This window comes from Nematolebias whitei, chromosome 11 (assembly GCF_014905685.2).
Source record: "Nematolebias whitei isolate Nwh7 chromosome 11, NemWhi1, whole genome shotgun sequence".
NCBI classification, from domain to species: Eukaryota; Metazoa; Chordata; class Actinopteri; order Cyprinodontiformes; family Rivulidae; genus Nematolebias; species Nematolebias whitei.
This window is the reverse complement of record NC_056508.1, coordinates 37,244,896-37,264,645: the sequence shown is the minus strand read 5'-3', so window position 1 is coordinate 37,264,645 and position 19,750 is coordinate 37,244,896. Positions and strand designations below refer to the sequence as shown.

The 19,750-nt window shown below is 38.7% G+C and overlaps 1 protein-coding gene across 1 annotated transcript in view; it reads right to left on the bottom strand.

Annotated features, from left to right (window-relative positions):
• Positions 1–626: 626 nt before the first annotated feature.
• Positions 627–19,750, bottom strand: part of cacna1db (calcium channel, voltage-dependent, L type, alpha 1D subunit, b) — an 88,639-nt gene continuing 69,515 nt past the window's right edge. The window contains exons 30-47 of the mRNA XM_037684954.1: positions 16,887–17,015; positions 16,419–16,484; positions 14,932–15,023; positions 14,664–14,823; positions 14,429–14,556; positions 14,165–14,261; positions 13,962–14,064; positions 13,357–13,458; positions 8,435–8,571; positions 7,417–7,533; positions 6,828–7,270; positions 4,902–4,928; positions 4,406–4,546; positions 4,071–4,225; positions 3,688–3,797; positions 3,423–3,557; positions 2,457–2,642; positions 627–1,029 (exon numbers count right to left, since the gene is read on the bottom strand). Of these exons, the coding sequence (XP_037540882.1) occupies positions 730–1,029; positions 2,457–2,642; positions 3,423–3,557; positions 3,688–3,797; positions 4,071–4,225; positions 4,406–4,546; positions 4,902–4,928; positions 6,828–7,270; positions 7,417–7,533; positions 8,435–8,571; positions 13,357–13,458; positions 13,962–14,064; positions 14,165–14,261; positions 14,429–14,556; positions 14,664–14,823; positions 14,932–15,023; positions 16,419–16,484; positions 16,887–17,015 (2,628 nt within the window). The 3' untranslated portion in view covers positions 627–729. The remainder of the gene's footprint in view (positions 1,030–2,456; positions 2,643–3,422; positions 3,558–3,687; positions 3,798–4,070; positions 4,226–4,405; positions 4,547–4,901; positions 4,929–6,827; positions 7,271–7,416; positions 7,534–8,434; positions 8,572–13,356; positions 13,459–13,961; positions 14,065–14,164; positions 14,262–14,428; positions 14,557–14,663; positions 14,824–14,931; positions 15,024–16,418; positions 16,485–16,886; positions 17,016–19,750) is intronic.

The following is a 19,750-nucleotide window of genomic DNA, read 5'->3' as shown; positions in this document are numbered from 1 at the left end:
TACTTGTTCTTTCTGTAATTTTGTTTAGGCAAGTGAAACTATAACGTGTTGAGCCAGCAGCTTTTACCTTTACCAATAAGGATGACACTTTATAAGACACCTGCATGTCAGCTGAATTCAGAGAACCTTGTTGTGCAGCTCAAAACATCATGTTGCAGCAGAAAAAAGCAGCTTCCTGATCTGTCACTACTGGACCATTAAGCTGGAAACTAGTCAGAAAAACTTGAAGTTTAAAAAAAAAAAATTTTCACAAAACCAGTTTTAAAAATCATTCCGCTTGACTAAAAGGGTGGCACATTTTCGTTGTTTTCCTGGCTCTTTGAGTAAACTGCAGTTTGTACGACCTTGTTTGTGTGAAGCCATGTGACGTTAGTTCAGTGCAGCGGAACGCTGGCGGGCCTCCGAGCCAAGAAACGAAAGCCGAGTTGGATCATCCTCTGAACGCTGAAAACTAAATTCACAAGCTTTGATGCTGTATCAAACAAACATTATAAACTTGGCTTGCTTAGCAAAAGCCCTGACAGGCTGAGTCGTGCCTCCTGCTTTAAATCAGAGCTTTTCTTTGAACCGTCAGCGCTTGCTGAATTGAAAACAAGGCACTTTACTCTCACATTTGTCCCCGTTTTATCTATTTTGGTCCTTTGCAGGCCATTTGAGACCTTCCCCCACTGAGGAACATCGGTAAAAGTTTAATAAAAAATACTAAAAGTAATCTGGCGTGAGCCGTTGTTATAGTGAAGTGAAGCATATCATCTCATCTGTTAGGTCCTCCTCACATGTCACAGCCACGTACGGCTCCTCGTCGCTGTAGTCACGGTGGTCCCTCAGGTGTGTGGCGGCGTGGGACTCTGAGCCGGCGTTCCCCGCTCCTCCCGTGCTGCCGTTACCCATACTGCCGTTCAGCAAGTTACTGGCAGCGCTCTCCATCTCATCGATGGTCATCTCGCAGGCGTCTGCGATCTCATGTTTGGTTGCCGACACAAACTTTGGGTCCTGGGCGTATTTTCCTAAACCCTCAGAGATCAGAACCTGAAAACAAGAAGAAGAGGAATATTAAGAAGAAGGTGGCAGGTTGTTGATGAAACAGTTTAACACATAAAGTAGTATTTTAACTCAAAATTGACATACGGCAAATGACCAACTGAAGGAGGTTTTGTGTCATTTTTCTTTCTTAAATACAATAAATTTAAAGACTTTATCTGCTGTAGACAGTTTGTCTAAGCCTGACTGTACTTTTGTACTCCACTCTTTAATTTTCCTAATTTTAAATGTAAAATATGATTTCATAGTCATGCACAAAAACCGGACAGAAGCGAAAAAAGTCCAGAAAAAAGTTTTGAAAAACCTTCAGAAAGTCTGACAAACTATTGATCAAGACCACTCTTAAATAATGTTTGTCTTCTTGGAAGCAAAGTTTCACTAGAGAAACTGCATTTCCTGTGAAAATGCAGTATGAATGCTTATTGCAGAAAATCTTGCTGAAAAACAGCTGAAATTAGCTAAAAAAAAAAAAAAAAAAACATGGTTAAATGTAGCTGAAATAGAAGAACCAGCCTAAATTAGCAGAAGAATTTAGAAAAAACACATATTTACTGAATTAGGTTTAAATAAGCAGAAATAAGCACACACATTAGAAAATGATTAAAAAAAAGCTGAAATTAGCAAAATAAAAAAGGCTGAAAAAGTAGCTGAAAGGCAGAAAGAAGCTTAAGCTATACCAGAAGGAAGAGGAAAGAGCTGATGAGCTAAAAGAAAATGTGGAATTAGCTGAAAAAGCTAAAATTAGCATAAAAACAGCTAATTTGTAGCTGAAATAGCAGAAGCAGAAACATAATTAAACTGAAAGAAGCATAACAAGCTGAAATTAGCAGAAATAATTTAGAAGAACCACAATTTTTTTTTAGTTAGCAGAAAAAAACCTGAAAGGAGCACAAAACGCCTAAAAAAACCTACCTGAAATTAGCTGAAAAAAAGTTTAAATTTGCACAAGGAAGCTGAAAGAAGCTGAACCAGAACAAAATGTGAAAGGAGCAGTAAAAGGTTGTAAACAGATCTAAAGATTTGAAGGATGAAAATGAGCTCAATTCATTTCATATGAGAAAAAAGAAGTGTCAGAAAGGCTAAATATTTAAAAAAAGCTAAAGTTGCTCCAATACCAAAAGTCATAGCACTCTTCTCCTGAATGAGCTGCATGTTTTGATAAAAGATTTGCTGAAATAGCACAAAAATTGTGGAACGAGAAAGATGCAGAAAAACGTACAGAAGAAAAATGGATGACAGTAGTGTTACTGCTTCATAAACATTCACACAAATAACAGGAGTGGATTCAAACTTATGAACCGCCTTGTGTAAAATTTGAGTTCAGTGTGCTTTCCCTTAAATGCTTTGACACGTGACAAGCTCCCCCCAACTGGTCCCATTGCTAAAATACAACTGTGCCACTTTGTTTCACTCACAGCTTCCACCAGGCTGTTGGCACTGCGTCTCTTCTGCTGAAAGTGCTCTCTGCTCTCTGCAGGTAACTGCAGGCATGTTGGAGACTGGCTGCGACTGAGACAGCCATCTGGGCCATCTGTGTACCATGAACTCCTCGTCAGGGCTCCGGGGATGCTGCCAACACTGCCAGAACTCCGCCAGTCCACCTGATCGTATATAAAACACACACTTAGGTGACCACACCTGATATAAACACCTGCTATAGCTGGTCTCATTGCTCTCTGATAAACCTTTCCTTTGACCTTCACTACCACTGTTTGTTCACAAGTTCCTGAAGTGATTTGTGATAAAAGGGTGGCAGCAAAGGTCAAAGGTTTATAAGACAGTGGTGAGACCAGTTATGTTATATTGTCTGGAGACAGTGGCATTGACAAAAAGACATGAAAAATAACTGGAAGTGGCAGAAATGAAGATGTTGAGGTTCTCCTTAGGAGTGGCAAGGATGGATAAGATTAGGAATGAGATCATCAGAGGTACAGCACAGGTTGAACAACTGGGAGATAAAGTTTGAGAGAACAGACTGAGATGGTTTGGACATGTCCAGAGGAGGGACAGTGGGTATATTGGTAGAAGGATGTTAGAACTGCCAGGAAAAAGACAAAGAGGAGATGTATGGATGCAGTTAGAGAGGACATGGAGGTAGTGGAAGTGAGGACAGAGGATGCAGACGACAGAGTGAGATGGAGGACAATAACTCGTTGTAGCGACCCCACTGAAGAGGGAACAGCCGAAAGAAGAAGATGCAGTAAAGATGTAGGTCTAGTTCTAAAAAAATACACTTTAATAAAAAGTTTGTCTTAATTATAGCTCAAAAAGTAAAAAATTTCAAAAGCCATCCGAATCTGTGAACTTGTGCAGTTTTAAAACTTTACAGAGGTAATTTTACACTTCCATCTAAGGTAATGTCAGATACGATGCTCTGTCACCTGGATGAGCGGTGTGTAGGAAGGTGAGCAGTCACAGCTGATGGGGGATGCAGGAGGTGTGGCCCACGAGCGCAGCGACCTCGTAGGTGACAGCCGTTGAAGTCTGCTGGCATCCAGACCGGCTACCGCCATCACCTGCAGGAACGAGTGGAGACGAAACATGTTTCTAAAACTAACTGCTTTGTACTGAAACAGTAACTCCTCACAGCATCGGTGTGTGTGAGTGTGTGTGTGGATGTGTGTGCGTGGGTGGGTGGGGGGGGACCTGTTGCTGCATCAGTTGTAGTGGAAGAACTGTGCACGGTGGAGATAGTGAAGCGTCATCTGTACTTCTTCTGCGAAGACACTCAAAGCTGAATGTTGGTGTGTGGGAGGCTGAGGACACACAAGAAGAAAAGTGAATTCTAAACTCCAGATTTGGTCATTTTCATCCTTTCATTCGCACTGATTGGTAGCAATTAATAAAAATCAAATAAAACGCAGCTAAATTAATTTGCGTGAATAATTTTGTAAGAATAACACTTTTTTTTTTTTTAACCATCATTACAATTAGGTTCATCTGGAATACTCTGACAGAAATTGGTGTGTTAAATGTTAAATAAATGTTAAATAATAAAAAAATAATTATGATGAAATGCAATCGTTCACCTTGAGGTGAAGGTAAAAACGATCTCCTAGGTGACCGTCGGCCATCTTGGCAGATAGGCTGTTTGTCGTCGTCATAGTAACCATCAGATTGGCAGTCATCCCTGGAGAGCTCGAAATCTTCCTCTGAGTCATTATGGAAGTTTTTCCTGGACAATCTTTGACAAAAAGTGATAAAAATCTGAACAAGTTATGTTAATGCTTGCTGAAAACAAATTCAGGAAAAATTATTAAGATTATAGTAAATAAATAAAAGCCCATCAGCCAGCCACAGTTGTATTTTTGTTGGGACTTTACAGTTTTGCCATCAGTCTTCTTGTGTTGTGCCGTCACCGTACCTTTCCTTTGTGAGCATGATGTCATCCTCGTGAAATTCCTCCCCGCTGAAATACTCTCCCGAGCCCTGCTTGTCCTCACTGTCCCTGCCCCCCGGCTGCTCTCGACAAATGGTGGGGTAAAGTCCTCCACCATTTTTTGACCTGTTATTAAAATCACACGGCTACTTATTATTTTGACTACATTTATCAATTATCCAGTATGTAACTATTTCATCACTTTGTTCCTTTGTCACTTTGATGTTTTGAGGTTTTTGTAGTCAGTGCATTAAAGTATAACTACTTTACTTTATAACTCAGTTACTACTAGAAAACACAAGTTTAATCTAACCATTACAACAACACAGAGTTACATTTTCCCACAATGTTCAGATGTTTTTAAACTAAAGATAATAACTTTATGTAAGTACAGCATGATCCTTTGAGCACTGTTTGACACTCCAAAATTTGCATATTTATTGTGAAACTAAAACTTTGAAACAGTCGCAGTTCAACAAACCTTATGTAGGCTTCATAGTAGCGCGTCCTGCTCCAGGTGATTCAATCAGAGGTTTGGAACCGGAGAGGCGGGTGGGAAATAGAAAAGATGATGCATTCAATGACAAAACAACAATGGCAGACACAAATTACGATAAATTTCAACTGTTTGTCAAACGAGTCCGTATGTATTTTTCATAGAAAGTAGTTCCAGACTTTAGCTTTTTGCACTACCAAACTAAATTTTACCATCCTGTAATTTGTTTCATCTTTACAGCATAAAATGAGAACATGTGTAGGGGGTTAATATTGAACTTGCAAAAAAAACCTGTCTGCACAGGACAAATAAACTGCAAAAAACAACATGGTCTAATGATAACATTTACTACCATATTTTTCGGACTATAAGGCATACTTAAAATCCTTGACTTTTCTCAAAAATCGACCGTGAGCCTTAAGCCTCCAGTATACTCGGGCGTACATGGGTCCGCGGAGGTCCGCGTGTACCAGATTAGAGTCGAAGCGGACACCTGCAGAGCATATTCGTGCAAAACTCAATTTTTACAACAGCGTACGCGTACTCGGTGTCACACAATAAACTGCACAGCGACGAACTGTTTTGTATGCGACACCAATATATTAAATTTCCCTTCTTCATCCCTTCATTCCTTCGTTGATGACGCCATGACTGAAATGGTGAGAAATGAAGGAATTTGTCACAAGCATATTAAAATGAGGCCCAGCGTGGCTGTGGGAGGATCTGGAGATTTTGTGGTGGGCTGGTCTGATGTGTGGACTGCAGGGCCAGCGCTCCCTGTTTTTAAAAATTTTTTAGAACTTTTTATTAACAGCAAATAAACATAGAACACCGCTGCGGCTGCCAGTTCTCGTTTATTTTTTTTTTTTTTTTTGCGACCTGTCAATTAATCCAATAGGCGTGTCAGCAAATGACCAATCGGCGACCTCAATTTGTCCCCAAGGCCCCTTGTCTGTGGAGCTGCTCTGCAGCCGCTCAGGGTGGACACTTGAGCATGAAGTTTCAACCTTCTGCGGACAGTGCTTGTCGAGTCTGCAAGGAAAAATCAGATGGCCGCTTGTCCTGAGCCTGGTTCTGCTGGAGGTTTCTTCCTTTCAAAAAGGAAGTTTTTCCTTTCCACTGTTGCCACCGTGTTTGCTCAGGATGGGGGACTGCAACGAAGCCAAGATTCAACTTGTCTGCTGGATTCCTTAGATAGAGAACTTTACTAATTGGCTTTTATGTATGTGAATGTTTCTGTAAAGTGCCCTGAGACAACTTCATTGTGATTTGGCGCTATATAAATAAACTGAATTGAAGTGAATTGAAAAATGTCTGCCCGAGTATACTGGAGCCTTTATAATCCAGTGTGCCTTATGTATTAATTCTGGTTGTGCTTACTGACCTCGAACTGATTTTATGTGGTACACGGCACTCAAAAATCGGTCAAAATGAACTTATTTTGATTAATGCGCCTTAATAGTCTGAAAAATATGGTAGTTTAGTTTTCATCCATCCATCCATTATATTTAATCTGCTTCTTCCTTTTTGGGTCGTGGGGGTCACTGGTGCCCATGTCCAGCTATCAGTGTGCAAGAGGTGGGGGACACCCTTGACAGGTCACAAGTCTATCAGAGGGCCACATGCAGACAAACAAGACAACCATTCACTCTCTCACTCACACCATTTAGTTTATTTAATCAGCTTAATATACATGTTTTGGGTATGTGGGAGTAAACCAGAGTACCTGGAGAAAACCCATGCAATCACGGAGATAGGCACCAGATTTATTATTTGGTTTCCATTTGTTTATAAACTTAAAATCTGTAACTTTTTGATAATACTAAGACCAAGCTGAAACAAACTGCAACAACTAAAAGTCCTGATCTGTTGGATCAGCTGTAGCATCACCGCTGCTGATCATCCACCAACCTTGTGGAGTGCGACTTCCACGGCTTGTCGTGAAGCCCTCTGCTGTAAGTTGTTGAGGACCCATTTCTGGTGGAGGAAGGCCGACGGCGCTGTAATAAACACTTCTGTTGCCTGCCAGAGGTCATCGAGAGAAGCGAGGGCAAGTTGGCGTTGTTGAGGTTGGAATTTGAGGGAAATGGTGACTGCCGGCAGGTGGAATTACAGTGAGAGTAATCGTACAGATGAGGGCTGGGGTGATGATTATACTGCATGGGTGAGGAGTTCATCTCTGTTCCTCCTTCCTTGTTGCTGTTGCTGGTTCTGGTGACGGTCTGGGTGGGTGCCAGTGATGGCGCGCAGTAGAAAGGCAGGATCTGTAGTGGGCGCTGCGTGACGGTGGTGGGGTTGGAAGAGCCCTGCTGATCCACATGGTTAACGTGGTTCCCAAAGAGCCCGTCATTCCGCTTCAAAGAGAACAACAGAAATGATGAAAGCATCAAATAAAAGTTAGTGTGTGCACTGCTTTTAAGTATGAACATTTTAACTGGTTTTCTTCAGTTTACAACAATACTGAGCAGGAAATAAAAAAGGGTTTTTGTAGGATTTTTACCCTGTAGATTTCCTCCTCATCATCTCCTGTTCCATCTACTAGTCCCTCTTCCTGAAGGTCACATGATATAGCTCGACGAATTTCTGGTCCAATGTCATGCAGCGTGCGCAGGCCGGCCTGCAAAGAGAGCAGCTGCAGTACTAAACCATCACAGGCGGTATGTTTGTGGTGCCCACTGTGGGGACCAAAACTGTGATGCTGTAAATGTAAAAGGTTTAGATGAGGATTAAAAGTGGGTTACAGCAAAGATGAGGTGGTCAGTTTGGATGATTAGAGTTGGGGTACAATTCCTTGCTATATGTCTATGGCAGGGTGCCATAAAGACTAAACAAAGCTTCTGTTTGTATTTTGTTGTTTCTGTGTTGATTTTAGGGAGTAAAAAAAATGTAATGATATTGGAAAAACTTTTCTGAGCACATATGGCAGTTAAACATATCCCAGGTGTGCTTCACACTGCTCTGCATAAACGAAGTGCGCGCAAAATGATCGAGATGTTACAAACCCAGACAGTTGAAAGCTCACCTTACATAATGACAAAAACTGCGTCATTCAATATTGTGGATTAGTGAGAAAAAATACATAAAATAATCTGTCCCTTAGAAGCTCAATTTATTCTGCACTTCTAGTTTGTTAAGACTTGAAGAAGGAATATTAGAGGGTGGATGGACTGGTAAGTTCTCTGATAGCTGGACATGTAGTTAACTTCTCTTTATTTGAACTCTGGTCCCTATGCGACGCCTAACTTGAAAAATCTGCTTCCTTTCATACTATTGTCATTTATTTACCCGCAGAGTGAGGACTGAAAAGGACAATACAGCAAAGTTCATAGTGAACGCAAAGTGGTAGTTAATAATTCATAATTCATTGTAATCTGCACATCTACCACCAACACATGTGCATTTTTGTTTGGTTTTGTGTAGCTAATACCTAAAACTAAATCAAACCAGTTTCTATAGCCCATTTTTTGAGTGGTGGGCAGTCAGATCAGTGATTTACTCTCCATGTTTTTCTCACTGACCTGTAGAGCCAAAGTGCTGTTCAGCCTCTCCCACGACCGCCTTCCCACGAGGCCTTGCTCTTTGCGCCTCTTGAACTTTCTGAAGTAGTCCTGTATCAGGAAGGTGGCATAGAACTTCCCCACTGTTACCTCGTCATCTGAGTGAAAAGATCAGACACCACAAAGCCTCCCACATCAGCACCAGGTCGCCTCAACTGCTGACATTCTGTTTCAGACTGCGTCCTTACACCCAGCTCTTCAAACGCAGGGATAAGACCTCACCTCTCACTAATCTCACCACAAGATCTCATATACTGTATATAAAATGAAACCAGTTAGGAAAAAATATCTATAATAAAACATCCTCGCCACATAACAGCTTCTTGACAAAAAAAAAAAATTCTGTAACAAATACTACTCAAAAGTAAGGAAGATGGAATTGAAAATGCAAAAAAAAAAAAAAAACCTTAGATATACATAGTTCCTTTGTTTTTAAATATTATATAAAAGCAACAAATGGCAGTCCATTTTAATATCCATAACTAACACTAACCTCTCAGGAGAAAATGTATGGATGTTCTAGAAAAACATAACCCTAACCCCGCCTTGGTGTATTTTTCTGCATTGATGCTAACCTCTTTCTGGTAACGACATGCTCACTATGTTTGCTCCAAAGCAGACATAAACTCATTCTTCAGCCGACTGATTTTGTTCAGCCAGTATTGGGCACTTTTAAAAAACTGCTCATTTATGTGCACAAACAACGACCAAGTAGGAGAATAAAGATGCAGCAGCAGCTACTTCCAGCTTACTGCATTTAGTTAGCATGCTCTTGTATACAGTAGTCCTCGCTACTTCGCGGTTTGTTTTTCGCAGACTAGCTGTATTGCGGTTTTTCAAAATAAGATTGGATATGACACACAATTGGCTGATTGATGGAGGAGCCGCATGATCAGCATGGAATTTTTGTTTAAAATAAATTATTTTAAATTATTTAGCACCTGTGTGCAGCCCACAGCTTGCAGGAGAAGCTTCCTCCTGCAGCATGTCATATCTCCGCTCTGCAGCAGAGAAGTGGGCGTGGCCAAGAGCGCTTGCAGGTGGCAGAGTGCAGCGGAGGCAGGGAGCTGAAATCATGACATTCTGAATTTATATATTATATATATATATGTATATATATATATATATGTATATATATATATATACTAAAATAAACTACTATTCCTACTTCGCGGTTTTTCACTTATCGCGGGGCTTGGATATGGATCCCCCGCGATAAACGAGGGACTACTGTATATAATTTTTAAGTGTGAACATTATTTTAAGCCAGGGTTACTAAGTATATATTTATTTAAGTGATGCAATCACTGTTAGTTTTTAAATGAAAGATACATGTTGGTAAAAATAAATAAAATAAATAAAAAATCTGTTGTACATTGGAATAGGCTGCCCATATAAGTTTTTATGCACTTCAGAGTGAAAGCATGAAAATCATTCATTCTAGATGTTTTGTTCTTCAAACTGGAAATCATTTAATAATCTTTGTAGCACAGAGACTCAAACTAATATGAAAGCAAATGATTGTTGTTTAGACTTTGCCTGAGCAAAATATAAAATATTTGAAATTCATACTAACGCATTAATAAGAAACATATTTTCCTTAGATTTTGCATTTTCTTTATCATCACACCATTTTTATGGGTATATTTGAGGCTGTAAACAAATACAATAACTAAACTCAACACTTTGAAGATGAAAAGTTTGAAAGTATCAGTTCAGTCTTGGGAACACGGTCTAAAAAGATTACACACACATCGGCTTATCAGGAAGACTAATGTCATTAAACTGTTCTGCTTGTGAACCAAACATAGTGAAATGTTCTTGGCATTGTCTGCTGACAACTTATTTCACCATGAAAAATCTTGTAAGCATGCACCAATATTTAACCTGACAAGTGCCTGCAAACCTCAAGCTGCCAAGAAACACGCTTCTCAGGAAAATAGCTCGTAGGAGAAACAAAACACCGTTTCACTTCTTTCACTAAACACAATCCACCATTTCAAAGACAAACAAGCACAAGTGTTTTACACATTTACATTTCTCTGTACATTTTGTAGCAATAAGCACATGCGGCAAAAGTAGCAGAGCAGCAGATACACACATTTTGTTTAAAAATGTTTGTTTAGCCAGGATTGAAGCTGCGACTACACACTGCACTATCAGCCATGCAGGGAGGCTAATCAAGCAGACGTCTGATTCACTCAGAGAAGATGCTGCTGAAGCAGAATGGGGACGAAGGAGCTCAGAACTAACAGCGGCTGACTCATGGTGTGTAAGAAATGTTTGATGCGATTCACTGCCACCTTCTAAAGGTGATGATGTCAGTGTGGTGGACGCTTTAGGATGGATCTATTAGTCATTAGGGTACTTGATCCATCTTATAGCCCCCAACACTTTTCTCTACAAACACCAGAGGCAGCCAGAGATCATGTCAAAGGCTCTGTTCATAAAGAATACCTTAAAGAATCCATTATTTTGAAATGTCTTTTTTTTTTTTTTTTTGTCAGAACTTACTAAAAACTATACTACACAGAGCATCCGTCCATTATCTTTACCTGCTGCTTCCTTTCTGGGTCACTGGTTGTTATGGGAAAATTGTTAGGCTTCTTGATCTGGAACCTGAGTCGGAATTTCGTACCATAAACATGCAAAAGTGAGCTGGTATGACAATAAAAATCCTTGAATCTTTGGTGCTCGTATCCAGCATTCACTGAGGCGGGGAACACCCTGGACAGGTCTCCAGTCCATCACAGGGACTCACAGAAACAAACAAGACAAACAACTATTCACTCTCTCACTCACACCTAGGGACAATTTAGAGTTACCACTCAGTACCAATGCATGTTTTTGGCATGTGGGAGAAAACTCACTCATGCACAGAGACAACATGCAAACTCCACCCAAAAAGGCACCCGGCTGGGATTTGATCTGGTGACATTCTTGCTGAGAGGTGGCAGCGCTACCAACTGCGCCACCGTTCCGCCACTACACACAACATGAAATTATAAAAATATTTTCTTTGAATAATTACATTTATAATCATGGTACCACTTTTAAATAAGGCTTCCCTTATAGATGTATATATAAACTATTTATTAGTGTTATTAATTCCTCTATAAACGCTTTATAAATCATTAATAACTGCTTATTATGCATTAATTAAGGGCGAGAAAGAGACAAAACTGACCAGTTTCGTGCCAAACAGTGAGACAAATCTTTTCACCTATATATTACATCTAGAGTTGTTATATTAAACATTTCAGACTAAGTTACTACCTTGTGAGCACAATAAGCACTTGTAAACCTTTGTTTTAGGATATAAGATTGTACTTTATCACGGCATTATAAGTATTTATAGTTGTAGATATTTATAATGCCGTGATAAAGTACAATATTATACCCTAAAAAAAAAAAAGGTTTACAAATGCTTATTGTGCTCACAAGGTAGTAACTTAGTCTGAAATGTTTAATATAACAACTCTAGATGAAATAGGTGAACAGATCACTATTTGACAAGAAACTGGTCAGTTTTGTGTCTCTGTCACCCTTAATTAATGCATAATAAACAATTATTAATGATTTATAAAGTGTTTATAGAGGAATTAATAACATATTTATAAACTATTTATTAGCATATATAAGGGGAGCCTTATTGTAAAGTGGTACCATGATCATTTTTTGCGAGATTGATGATTTATAGCAAGCAATCAGGCTAAGTTCAGTTTAATTCTAATTTAAAAAGGCTAGTTTATTTAAGCTTTCTCAGCATGTTGTCAATCTCCTACAAAGTTGCACCCAGAATATATAACAGGTAATCTTTCTGTACAGAGCCCATTGACGTTTTGAAGAGAGGTATCAGCAGTTTCATGCCACCAGACTAAAACAGAACTGCTCCAAAGAGCTCAGGACGGCAGAAAGAGAAAGAAAAAGAAAGGCCAGCGACTGAAAGCAGAGTAAGCTGTGGACGACAAGAAGCTCAGCCGACAAAAAAAAAAAAAAAACAGAAATAAAAGGAGAAAGAAATTAGTTCAAATGAAGAGCAAAAAGCCAAGCAGCAGAATTAGGTTTGAAAATCTGAAGCGTAGAAAGCACAGAGGCAGACTGCAAAAGCAAAACACAACTAGAGGAATTCACATTTGTTTTGTCTCACAAACACATAAAAGTGTCAAAAGAATCTGAGTTATAATAATAACTACCACTAACCATTAACGCACAACATATGGTTATTTATGCAAGTTCAGGCAATTGCACAAAGCAGTACACAATATATAAAAAATAGACAAGCTTGTGAAAGCGTATTTATGAAACTATAATCATCACAAGGTCAGAAAACGGGGTCAGTGTTCCCAGGAAACTGTGTCACATTCTTCCCAGTTACTCATAGTTTTTATTTGTTTACTGTGACATTATTATTTATTCCCAAGTGAATCTTTTAAAGTTTTCACAAGTAGTGCTTCCAGAAAGATTTCACTGCTTTAAAACAAAGTGCCAAAGTGGTGATTGGATTAAATAAGGCTGCACTTAATATAGTCAGACACGAGGTGGCAGCAGAGAGCTTCAATCCGTTAAAAGGCTTTTTATTTCTCAATCGTCTTCAATAACTTGCTCAAAATAACTTTATTTTTAATATAAATGTTACAAAGGGCCAACACTGGTGTATTAATTTTACATAATCTCAGGACATCATGATTGAGATTACGTCTTCAGCTTGTCCTTTTATTCTAACAAAAGCTGCATTCAATCAGAAATATTTTAGACCACATTTGACAAATTTATGAGTAAATCTTTGAATGCACCAGCATACACTGGAGATTGCATTTAGCTCAACCGTGAGAGGAGAAGGGGAGCGTGCGCAGGTTGAACAGTGTGAGACGACCACTAACCGCCTGCAGGAGGAACCACTTGATCCAGCAGCTTCATGCTGGTCCTCTTCCAGATCTTCTTGATCACAGCTCGGAGCTCCTCGTTTGCTTGCTCCAAGTTACCTTAGATACAGCAGAAAATAGTATAAAAAGGATTTTAAATGAGTATATGTTTATTTTTTTATCCAAATAAATCATTTGATGGGTATATTTGTGTGCAAAGTGTTGCATTGTAACTACTTTGTCTTCCTGTTGCAATAAAAGAGACATTTTAAAGTTTTAAATTAAATGAGAAGAAACGTACTGATTTATCTTGAGGTTCTGTTGCTTTTCGTCTGTAAAATAAACTTTTACACTAAACAACTTGTTTGTCTGAGTGACAATGCCACACTGTCTCTGACAGCTGCCATGATTAGGGACAATACAAAAATGTGGTTTTGGCCACATCAGTTTTATTTTATATGTTTCCTTTTCCGACTTGTTGTCTGTTTTATGTTTTGCATAAATCAAATTTAATGTATATTAACACAGACATGTATTGAATGTGTAAAAGCTCAGCCATGCAGCATTGTGAAAAAATCATCTAGTAATTCTGCAGACTCTGACACCCTGAGTCGAACTCTCACCCTCAGTTTTGATCTTGAGAGCAGTGCGGACCAAAGCGAACAAAGTGGCATTAAACATTACTGTCCCATCGCTGTTGAGAGGCATGTTCATGGCCACCAGTCGCTGCAAACCAATGCAAACACCAGATAAATGCTGGAGAATGAGCGTGCAACTGTTGAGTGACAACTTTTACTGCAAATGTCAAAAAGTTGTGGAAACTCACCTTACAGGCGACTCTGTGAGGGCAGAGCTTTCCAAAGCCCAGCGGAGGCTGGATCCTCCTCAGCAGAGTTACAACATCCAGATGTTTTATCCTGCCCCTAGCAGCAAGGTACAGTCAAATCAAACAGTATAGCACTGACACCACCGTCTTTACATGTTTTAGAGAAGTTTCAAATAAACTGAACGGGCAGAGAGACGTTCTGGTGTTTGGGTTCTTTGCTATTTTAAAGAAGAAGAAAAATGTAAAAGAGTTCTTAGTTCTCACTTGGCCTCAGGATCATATTCAGACCAGATCCTTTTAAATTCATCCAGGTGGTGCGGCCCAAGAATGGACCAGTCACGGGTCAGATAATCAAAGTTGTCCATGATGACGGCTACAAAAAGGTTGATGATCTGAAACAGGAGTTTGCAACATTGTCTTGGTTGTAATTTACTGAATTTATTCAGAAAGCTGAGTTCAAATAATTCTGGTCGTGAAAACGGTGAAATGTGAGGAGTACCAAGAATGCACAGAGCATGTAGAAACTGATGAAATAGATGATGGCGAAGCCGCTGCCACAGGTCCTCTCCTCTCCGGGGTTGTAGTCTGACTCCGAGTCACACAGCTTCCCTGGCAGACAGGCCAGCATGATCTCCTGCCACGCCTCGCCTGTGGCACACCTGACAGCAAACAGGAAGCAGTACAACGCACCTGCTGAAACGTCTACGTTAGGTTTAATCTTAACACGGCTCAAGTAGCAAGCGGCTAAAATGACACAAAGCACAGACCTGAAGAGCATCAGCACCGCCTGGGGAAAGGTTTGGAAGTTATTGTTACGGTTGATTTGTGTTCCATCCACCATTGCTATTTTCCCAAACACCTAAAGAAGCAGACAGGAAACAGAAGCAAAAAAAATCCTATTATTCAGAAATTTGTGAAAAAAATCAAAATAAAATGTGTCACAAGCAAAACTACAGAAATCACATTTCCTGCAAAAATGCAGTGTGAATGCTTAGTGCAGAAGAACTTGCTGAAAAACAGCTGAAATTAGCTAATGCTGAAATGTAGCTGAAATGAAAGACCAAGCCTAAATTAGTAGAAGAAAGCAGAAACAACAAACATTTGCTGAATTAGGTTTAAATAGACAGAAATGAGCACAAAAAAAGAGTAAATCAGGAGGAAAAAAAAAACCTGCTGAAAAGTTGTTGAAAAGGCAACAACGAAACTTAACCTACCAGAAGGAATAAGCTAAAATGAGCTAAAAAAGAAAAAAAAAAAAAAAAAAGTGGAATTAGCTGGAAAAGCTCAAATTTGCTTAAAGCAGCTAAATAGTAGCTGAAATAGCAGAGAATGTTGAAACTAGCAGAAAAAAACTGAAAGGAGCCTAACAAGCTGAAAGTAGCAGAATATACCACAAAAAATAGAATCATCAGAAAAATGCTAAAATATGTTAAAATATGCTTAAAAAACTAGTTGAAAAGGTAGAACAGGCTTAAATTACCAGAAGAAACCAGAAAAAAAACACATTTACCCAATTAGGCTTTAAAAAAGCTGACATGAGCATATAAAAGTGGATATTACCTGAAAAAAGCTGAAATTAGCCACAACAACAACAACAAAAAAACAGCTGAAAAGTAGCTTTAAAAATCAGAAGAAGCCTAAATTACCAGAAGGAAGTGGAGAGAAAAAAAAAAAAGTGGAATTAGCCAAAACAGCTCAAATTAAAATAAAATCAGCTAAATAGCAGAAAAAGCTGAAACTTGCATAAATAAGCTGAAAGGAGCATAATAGCTGAAAATGAGCTGAAATGTGCAGAAAGAAATTAGAAGAAGCACAAAAATGTTGTAGTTAGAAGAAAGAAGCATGACAGCTGAAAAACAGCTGAAATTAGCTAAAAGTAGCTGAAAAATGTTTAAATATGCACAAGGAAGCTGAAAGAAGTTGAACCAGAACCAAATGTGAAAGGAGCAGTAAAAAGTTGTGAACAGATCTAACAATGTGAAGGATGTAAAATGAGCTCAATTAATTTCATATGAGAAAAAAATGGCAGAAAAGGCTAAATATTTCAAGTAGCTAAAGTTGTACCAATATCAAAAGTCATAACACCCTTCTCCTGAATGAGCTGAACATTTTGATATATGATTTCTTGAAATTGCACAAAAATTGTGGAACGAGAAAGATGCCGTAAAACGTATGGAAGAAACAAGGATCACAATAGTGTGAATGCTTCATAAACATTCACACAATTAAATGACGAAAAGTCCAACAATACTACCTGCATCCCGATTACAGCATAGATGAAGAACAGCATGGCTATCAGAAGGGCAACATAAGGAAGAGCCTGGGTGGGAAGAAAAGACAAAATGTACTTTCTTTAAACTCACTCAAATGTGGGTGTGCAGCTTGAAAAGTACAATATTTTATTTTATGGTCAAATATGAAACTGGCACAAAATCATTGAGATACAAACTGGTCAGTTATTTTGTGCTACTGAGTCTGGGTGCATTACATAAAACAAAAACCTGCCCTATGTTATTCTTATTTCTTAATGCAAGTTTTATACTAGTATCTTTTGAAATGACTTTCAAAACCTAAAACTAATAAAAGGTGTTTGCAGCTGAAGATCCTGATGTTCAAAAACACGACGCACATTTTAACGCATTTTAACATGAATTCTTACCTTGGTTGATTTATAACTTTGCATATTGAAGATAAAAATGTATTATATGCCCTTGAATCCCACCTGGAAGGATTTGATGAAGGTCCACAGCAGGGTCCGGATCCCCTCGCCCCTGCTCAGCAGTTTGACCAGCCGCATCACCCTGAACAGGCGGAAGAAGGTGATGGAGATCCGAGCGCTGTCTTCTGTGTTCTGAGGTTGGAGGAGGTGAAAATGATTTATGGAACGAACGATTACAGCGATGATAAATCTCGTTCATTGATTTGTTTGTGAAATTAGTCATGCTTTCTATTAATTAGCATATATGAGACCGATAAACAACATAAAGAATGTTCAAGTCGTATTATATATTTTTTCTTCCTACATTTTTACAACAACCAGCTTTCATGCAACTTTATGTTAAATTCAAATCAATCAACAGGCCCAGATGACTAATACACACAGTACATGTGACAACTGGTGACTGATGCTCCAAAATATAGACTAAAGACAATGAAGTTAATATGTTAATATTTGATAACAATAAAAAGATGGAGCTTTATCTGTCTCGTGACATCACAAACATTTGAGACTCCAACAAGCAATGCAAACAAAACACGGCTCAGTGTCCACACGATGCTGGTAATCTGACAGCGAGCGCTTCATATGATTCTTTATGTACAACGAAAAAAGACATCCGTGGTGTCCCCTGTGCATGCCATGCACCAAGACAAATCAAAAACATGGTCAAAAAATGTAAACTTGCACCAAAATGCAACAAACCAGGGATTAAACAAAAACTTTGACAAACATTCACAAGTCGTAAAAACAAACACTTTAACTTTACTGAAGAATTACAACCAGAAAATTACGGTACAGAAAAGCATCTCTGTGGTTTTAGCGAGACCTGAACAACAGCGTCACAACAAAACAATATAGATGCTTTGACTTTTAGATGCGGGGGGAGGGTCTTAAATAAAGGAGGAGGGGCTTATTCTTACCCCTGGATCCACTATCACCGTGACAACAGGAATGGCTGTCGACTTGAAACCAAAAATCTAAAGTTAAATTGAGTGACAGCTGCACCGATTAATCACATTTCATCACTGTGTTGGCTTCACTCAACATCTAGTAATATAGATCAACATGCAAAAATATCTGTTTCAAAAATGAGCAAAAATATGATTTATCTGCAAGAATGCCATGAACAGAGTAAAGCTTCTCGTGCAAGAACTTCACCACGTTCTCAGAAGTAAACCAAATCCAGTATCAGATGCATGCAAAACTAAATAAATTACTTGACTAATGGAAACTTTCTGCATGCTACTTCCCTAAACATGTTATATATTTAACAGCCAAAATCATCTTATGAAGAGAAATGACAGAGTTGTAGGTGTTTTGGTCAAACTTTGAAAATAATGTTATGCACAGTTTCAAGTGATATTGCAAGAGTATGTGTCGTGCTCAACGTATGTGTTGTGAATGACTCTCAGCTACCACCACATCAGATTTAGCTCCATATATCGTACTTGCTGCCGTACACGTCGCTTCGCCGTATAAGCTGCATCTATTATGTGTCACCGCTGACCACCCGGAAACGTGAGCCGGTGTTGTGCCAAAAATCGATTGGCTGCCAAATGGCGGCGGGAGCGTGCACGGGAGGACTTTAACAAGAATTTAACAAGATTAACACTTAAAAACAATTATTTGTTTGCTCAACATTATAGTAAAGGTGTGTCTCAGTTGAACTTTTCCTTAATAAATGCATTTTAATGGTCAAATCAGTTTCATTTCGCCTGGACGGCGCGGCGAAATGAAGCTGATTTGACGTTTGGTCCAGGAGTTCCGGAGCAAGACAAAGGTGGCTTTGTATGGCAAGCTAAGTGTCTCATTAGTGGCTATTAATGAGACACTTGGCTTGCCATATAACTCAAGGGCCCTGGAGCGGCTGATAATAGTAGTGTTCAATATTTACCATGTCAGAATGAATGAAATCATCAGATCTCAGACAAAAATTGGGTTAAAAAGTATAGGGGAAAAACATATATTAGTCGCTTCGGTGTATAAGTTGCATGACTTGCAAATTTATACAAAAAGGTGCAACTTATATGCCAAAAATACAGTATGTTATATTGACTGGGTTACTTTCATATTTGTGTATTTTAAGGTCATTTGGCAATGAGGGCTCTCTTGAATTAGGTTGACACACAAAGTTAATCAGTTGTAGATGTATATCTAATTATTGTTCCCTGAAAGTTTCAGTCAAATCTGTCTAGTGGTTGATGAACAATGTCACTAACAAACAGAAAGAGCTAAATCCTTGTCATTTATAGAAAAATGTAAAAAATCTTGGGCTACTTGCTCAGAATATACGTTAGGGACCAGTCTTGGCTATTACCACACCAAGTTTTAGGTCAGTAAGTGTAAAATTGAGAGAAGTACAGCATTACTTCAAGGTCAGACAGACATTACTTCAAGGTCAGACAAGGTGAATACTTTTATTATCACCTGCCACCAAAAGTCTGTTTATGTAACTTGCAGAACAAAAGAGCACAGAAGCATCAGTTATGAAGTGTGGACTTACACTCAGGAAATTACAAGTATCTAAAATAAGGTTAAGCTATCCATGCCTTTTGTGTTCTGCACTAATGTTTAATTGATAAAGGCTCAATCTAAACATTCACCCAGGACAAATCAACATTATTTTACACAGACAAGCTGGAAAAAAGCTAGAACATATGGTCACAAAACAGAACAGAGTGGAAGTATAAAAGATTTCAAGGTGGGACTCACAGTCACATGCAAGGTAGTAAACTTTACTTTGTCACTTTGCACTAAAATTACTTGTTTTATTACAAAAACCTGTTGACAGAGTCTCGGGGGGAAAAAAACACCATAAATGCAAAAAAAAAACAACTATATATATATATATATATATATATATATAA